Source organism: Morone saxatilis, unplaced genomic scaffold (assembly GCF_004916995.1).
Source record: "Morone saxatilis isolate NCDOM2014 unplaced genomic scaffold, NCSU_SB_2.0 Contig7, whole genome shotgun sequence".
Taxonomy (NCBI): Eukaryota; Metazoa; Chordata; class Actinopteri; family Moronidae; genus Morone; species Morone saxatilis.
In genome coordinates this window covers 2,899,625-2,906,031 of record NW_023340246.1, presented here as the reverse complement: position 1 = coordinate 2,906,031, position 6,407 = coordinate 2,899,625, and the positions used below count along the sequence as shown (strand labels likewise).

General features: G+C 40.2%; 1 protein-coding gene across 2 annotated transcripts in view; it reads left to right on the top strand.

Annotated features, from left to right (window-relative positions):
- Nucleotides 1-972: 972 nt before the first annotated feature.
- The window catches only part of LOC118340476 (probable ribonuclease ZC3H12D), an 11,301-nt gene continuing 5,866 nt past the window's right edge, over nucleotides 973-6,407 (top strand). The window contains exons 1-3 of one of the 2 annotated variants that reach the window (XM_035678490.1): nucleotides 973-1,126; nucleotides 2,330-2,748; nucleotides 6,064-6,203. In XM_035678490.1, coding sequence (XP_035534383.1) covers nucleotides 2,450-2,748; nucleotides 6,064-6,203 — 439 coding nt within the window. In that variant the 5' untranslated portion in view covers nucleotides 973-1,126; nucleotides 2,330-2,449. Of the gene's footprint in view, nucleotides 1,127-2,282; nucleotides 2,749-6,063; nucleotides 6,204-6,407 lie in introns of both variants that reach the window. The other variant, XM_035678489.1, reaches the window with a different exon arrangement.

The window sequence follows — 6,407 nt, the reverse complement described above, 5'->3', positions numbered from 1 at the left end:
ACAGCACACTGTAGGAATGAGAAGAAAAAGAGATTTCTGACACAAGGGGAGCTTTCTTGTCTTAAGTTTCAGTCATTTACTCAAAATCCTCAAAAACAAAAAATGATTGATCCAGTTTTCAACGGAAATGTCTTCACTGTCAAGGGTGACAACTCAATCTCCTTTGTCTGAATAAATAATATGAGATATATGCTAGGTTCTTTTTTATGTTGACTATCTGAAACTGGAGATTGCTTTACATTGATATTGAATATCTGAAAATGATCAGCTTTATGCAAAAATCTTGCAATTTTGGTATAAAGGCATATAAGACAGCAACTATTCCATCAATGGAATATAATATTCATAGGTATGTTTCCATTAATATTAAATCACCTGAATATTAGAATCGTTGTGTTCTTGTTACCTTAGAATGAGATACTTTTATCTACGAAGAGTGTCCTCTTCTAACTTCACCACTAGATGCCAGTTAATCTTACACACTGATCCTTTAATGAAATATTTCCAAACTTTAGGAAATAGGCTCATATCTAAGAGTTGTATTGATCTTCTCATCTAACTCTCCGCCAAAAAGCGAATATGAGCACTTCCTTACACCTTTTACTTAACCATTATTCCAACATTCCTTATTAATGTTGGAAGCTCTGACACACATTTGCCCTAAAAACTAAATTGATTAAAAATAACATGTCCAAATAACTTATAAAACCTCAAAAGTATGTTGCCTCAGTCTGACTTTAGCAGGCTTCCTGGTGCTCTACACTGCTTTGTCACAGACATTCAGTCAGCATTTATTTCACCACACCAGGAAGAGCTAAAAAAACAGAAAAAGCAAGGGAGAAGGGGGTAAATAATTCCCTCTGGCTCCCAGATTAACTCTGAATCCAGATGAGGAAGTAGTGATCTGTAAAATTCATAGTGTTCTCTTCCTTGCTGATCAGAGAGTCTTTTTTTTTCTCAGTAGTCGAGCAGTTACTTCCTCGTATGAGTAATAAGAGCTGCTTCACACAGACCGGTCTGCTTGTCAGAGCAACTGACTGACTCACTAAGAGCAGCTCACACACAGAGAGAGAAAGACAGACACCGCTGGAGAGACTCATGCTCCGATCTGCCACTTGCTTAATGTGTAAGTACAGAATAAAGTCAACTTGAGTCTTGTGACGTGTTAAATGTGAATTCTCAGACCGAGGTTGGATTTTTTTTGTCTTGTTTAGACTCGACATGTTTCAGATTTTCAATAGGCAAATAGGTATCAGGGTCAGATCTGTTTGTGAGTACAGCAAGAGCAAAGGTTGCTGGAGTTATGTGAGGCAATGAAGCAGAGATAATCATACTGCTCATTTTTAGGGGGAATAGAATTAATCTGAGTACCCTTGTATGTACTGAATGTCAACTCAGCAGCAGAGGATGTGGTTTGGTGCAGGTTGTAGCAAGCCTGTGCAAAGCCAAGCCCCTTGTAGAGGAGAGGATGTCACTGGTAGAAACTTCAACTGTAAAGTCCTGTCCTGTTTATGCCCTTTTTCATTTCCGTTAAGATGTTTTTTTGTTATGGCTTCTATAGAACAAGGAAACCCAGACAAGATTTGCATCGTATCTTTTTCCTCATACTTCAAATGTTAGGTTGACACATCCAATGCAGGAGAGGCTAATCACTCCATCTGGCGTGGCAAGACTGTACAAAGAAAGAAGTATAATGCATATGTTTTGTCTGTAAACAAGCATGGAGTTCAGTCCTTTATGGGCTTTTATTTTTAAACTCGACACGCCTTCTCAGTCGCTCTTACAGTGGTTTTGTGTTTTCCCTGTTATACCGTAAGAAATTTGCCCAAGTTTTGCACTTAGTATAGCTCTGTGGGAGAAAAAGTGGAAGAAGTGGGTTGAGTCATTCAGCCTCAAATACATCAGTGTGATCTGTCTTTGGAGTACGGGGGTTTCCAAAAAGAGCAATAGAACGCGTCTGGAATGGGGTGAGGCTCATAGCATTAATACCCACACTCTCATTCACATCACTTCCATTCATGTTTGTTTTGGTAACTGACCCCAATGACTCTAGTGGTAAAATTAGACCAGGGATCAGTGCAGACCCTCAGCTTCCTCTCTCAGAGTGTGTGACAGGGGCTTTCTTAACCAGCGTGACGTTAGTCAGTGTTTGTGCTTGCGTTGGCAGTCATGAGTTTGTGGTAAGCAGAGCAGATTCTATCAGCAAACACCAAACCACAATCAATTTGTCCGAAAACCCCTGTAAGACCGCAACTGTGCTTCCTGTGTTTACGATGACAAAGGTCGCCTCCGTCCCCTCTTGACACCTGTCAACTGTTCGAAAACACAGGCCGTTGCCGTGGAGACGCTGGTGAGACAGAATAAGGAGGCGAGGAGGGTTCCCCAGCCAGGCAGTCCTGAGAAGACAAAGCAAAGGAAGCAGAAGAGCTGTGAAGCATCAGCCTCCACGATGGACCACCAACAGCAGCACGCCAAAGTGGAGCGATTCCTCAAGCTGGGATACTCTCACAGTGACATCCTGAGGGTGCTGGAGAGCCTCCGACACGACGCCCAGACCAACGACATCCTGGAGGAGCTGATAAAGACCTGCCACACTCGCACCTCCAGCAACAAAAGTGTGCCCAACAGTCCCAAGCTGGTGCCCAGAGGCTGCAGCCCCAGTCCCAATCAGCCCAGACCTGGATCAGACAGAGAGCCAGCTGCTGGCTTCAGACCAGTGGTTATAGATGGAAGCAACGTGGCCATGAGGTGAGTCAACTGAGTACATTTATCATTAAGAATACTTACTCAGTTTGAGTATGTTTATATTCAGCTGCAGTGGTGGAGGAAGTACTCTGTAGTTTACTTAAGTAAAATTACATTCAACCATACTGAAGTACAAGTGTTGTCAACAAAATGTCCTTTTTTTTAAATCAAAAGTAAAAGTATTTGTTGGACAGGATGTTCCATATGAGAGTGTTATATTATTATGTAACATATTATTATTACTGATGCCTTAATACATTAGTGACATTTTAATTATTTTCAACTACTTTATATGCTAATTTAATGCATATAAATTAAATGTAATTGTAGAAGGTAGTCATGTTTTGTATGTAAAATCTTCATCTGCAAAGTAGTTGTAATGCAGCACAGTCTAATATAAGCCAAGGAACTACAAGTACCTCTGAGTACGACAACATTACTGCAGTATTTTACTGTTAAGAACTAATTTCCATTTGTGTATCAGCGTCTCTTGTGTCACTCTTGTGTTTCACTTCACAGATTTGATCATGCCACACTTCCTCTTTAAAGATGTGGGAAGTGAAAACAGTGTGTGCCTATATTCTTCTCTTTTTGTCCACTCAGTTCAACATTATATGATGCCTGGGGGGCAAAGTGTTCGAGGTTGCAGTTTTCACATCAGATTGGAGCTGTTTACAGCAGGGTGATACTCTTATCTAGTGTGACATGCAATATGTGTAACACTATGCTGCAGTAAAATTCCTACATCTGATCTCATGCTTTACCTGACCTAAATTGGGCAACAAGGAAGTTCTGAATCAAAATCTGCTCATGCAAATAACATGGCAAGTAGGTGAAGGGCATAATATGAAAACAGAATGGAAAACAAAAGAGAGATGTTATTATAATACATGCTCCTGTAAGGACATGACTCTGAAAGAGGAAGAGGGCTGAAGTATGTGTGTCACACCTTTTAGTCCCAGGTGAGGCAGTGTGACTATGATCCGGCCTCAGGCTGTGAGGGAGACTCTTCTTTCTATTTCTCTTTAAGTGCCTTTCATTCCTTTCAAAGTGACACACAGTTGGTCACCTTTCAAATAAACCTCACCTGAGTAAGTCCAACCTCGTTCACCATGATTTTTCCATCCTCATCAGTTATTTAGAGCGATTTAGTATTGCATTTATGACGTTGGGAGCCTTTTGAGAGACATATTTTAAAAAAAAAGGTCAAAATTGAAGCAGCAGAGGTTGAGATATCCTGACTTTAAGTCCCTGCTATGGCTTGAGCTGCAAAAGCAGGATCCTACACTTGCAATTCAATGCAATATTATCTTTTGTTAGACATTCGCTGTCCGGTAAGTGCCCACGTCTTTCACACTTGCCGCCCCCATTATGTACCGCAGCCTTTCATTTTTAAATTTGTTTCCAAGCCTAAACCAAGATTACTCAGACAATCTCACTTCAGTCTCTTTCTCAGAAGACATTAAACAACTGGTTTCACATGCGTGAAATAAACAAGTTCATCAGCGAGAAGATTGGCTAGTTCCATATAGTTATTCTTAATGCCTGCCACCTTGGATGTAGTCCGTTTCCCCTTGAAATCAGAAAAACTGTTCCTTTTGTCCACAGGGGCCACTAGAATCAACACAAAATGAAAGTTCCTTGTAGCTGCTTTAAGTGCAGTTTTTCAATGCTGACATTTTAGAGGGAAATACTATATTATTATATTAAATATATATTATATTTAACTCCACTGCATTTATCTAAGTTAGAAGACCAAGGATTTAATGCAAAACATTTAAAAAGAGCATAGAATATGAAGCAAGATGAAAGCTTGAAACTGCACTAATCAGTGTTTTCAGATTAACAACAGATTAAATGATTATCTGCAATGTGAACCCACAGAATTAGCACCTCACTCTGCAGTTTGGCTTTATGGTGCGTTTTAGCCTCTTTTAGCTCTTTGTTTTGCTTTTACAGCCTGCAACTTTCATGTTGTGGTTCAGTCTTTCTGCTCTAATACACCACCCCGTCAGCACCAAACAGCAGACATAGTTAGAGACTAGCTTGTGGGCACAGTGGAGAATTTAGCAGCTAAAGAGCTAGATATTTTTTATTACCAAACCAAAGCAAAAAGAAGAGTAAATATTACTTGTAATTGTAAGGTAGCCGGCAACACAACTCCAAATGAATGCTAATGTTGCGTGTGTAAATAGGCAATGATTTGCTTGCACGTATGCCATAATAACTTTATGATATGATATTTATCTTAGCATTGTCTTAACAAAATAATTTTTTTCTGACCACATGAAACACTAAAATACTTTGCAGAGGGACCAGTCTCTTCACACTATAAGTAAATTGTGCTGCTAGTACTTTGAAAATTTCGATATCTTTCTAAATTACTTCCCTATGATAGCCTGTTTCCACTCTGTCACTGCTCCTTACATGTGTCTCTGCGGGTTTGATCAGGCCAATTTGGGACGTTGTTTAACTCCATTCAAGCGATTAAAGCCTGCTAATGAACCAGATGTGAACAAGTATATTTGATCAAGGAAATACTTTCAAAGTAAACTTTATGACACACTAGTAAAGATATGCAGAGCAGACTGCATATTCTGTATAAATCAATCACATGCCTTGTCTTTACTGCCTGTTGTATGCAAAGTGTTTGACGACTTCCTGCTGATGGAGAGAAAGGGAATCCCCATGCATGTGCACACACACACACACACACACACCCAAACGCACAGTTTTTACCTCCTCCATCAAACAAAGCGATCCAGTTTTTCAGAGAGCAGATGTTTGTCAGGTGAACTTGTACAGAACTGATCACATGTCAGGGTTAGGTTTTCAGGTTTAGAAAACTAACTTTTATCAAGGTGCTTCAACTTTAAAATGAACAGGGCCTAATTTTTTAATTCATGATCTTGACCATGAAGGAAAGGAGTGTAAAACCACTATTGTATAAAACATAACTCATAACTCTTTCCTCAGGATGTCGCATTTTAAGTATGTAAAAAGACCTTGATAAGGTCAAATTATGAAGGTTTAGATTTAACCTCAACAACACTGACACCATCAACAGCTGCCAAACATTTTCATTTTGTGTGAGAAATCTTAACTGGATTAACAAGTCACTCCTTGAGACTGATTGCATGTGAACAATTACTCATCTCTATGCTTTTGTAATTGTGTTTAAGAGAACTTTGAGCACACGCCTTGCGACACTGTCTACTTCCTGAAAAAGGGAGAAGAGATGTGTGTGCATAACATGCATGGAAAGACAAAAGAAGAAGTTGTTTTTTTTGTTGACGCTGGGCTTCTGTCCATTTGCAGCCATGGCGACAAGAAGGTGTTTTCGTGCCAGGGCCTCCAGCTGGCAGTGAACTGGTTCTGGGACAAAGGACTGCGGGACATCACTGTGTTCGTTCCCCTGTGGAGGAAGGAGCAGCCACGACCCGAGGCACCCATCACGGGTAAGGTCACCTGAATGAGCTTAGGTGGCACTGTCCAGTCACTCTGACCTAGTGTGAGGTCAGTTAAAGGGAAATGCCACTAACTGTATGAATTCCCATGTTATTTTTATTCTTTAGGACAGATAAATCAGGGTTTCTGTGTTTGTTTCCTTTAAGGCTTGTCTGACCTCGCCCAGTTGTGACGTCATATGCTTTATATATGCA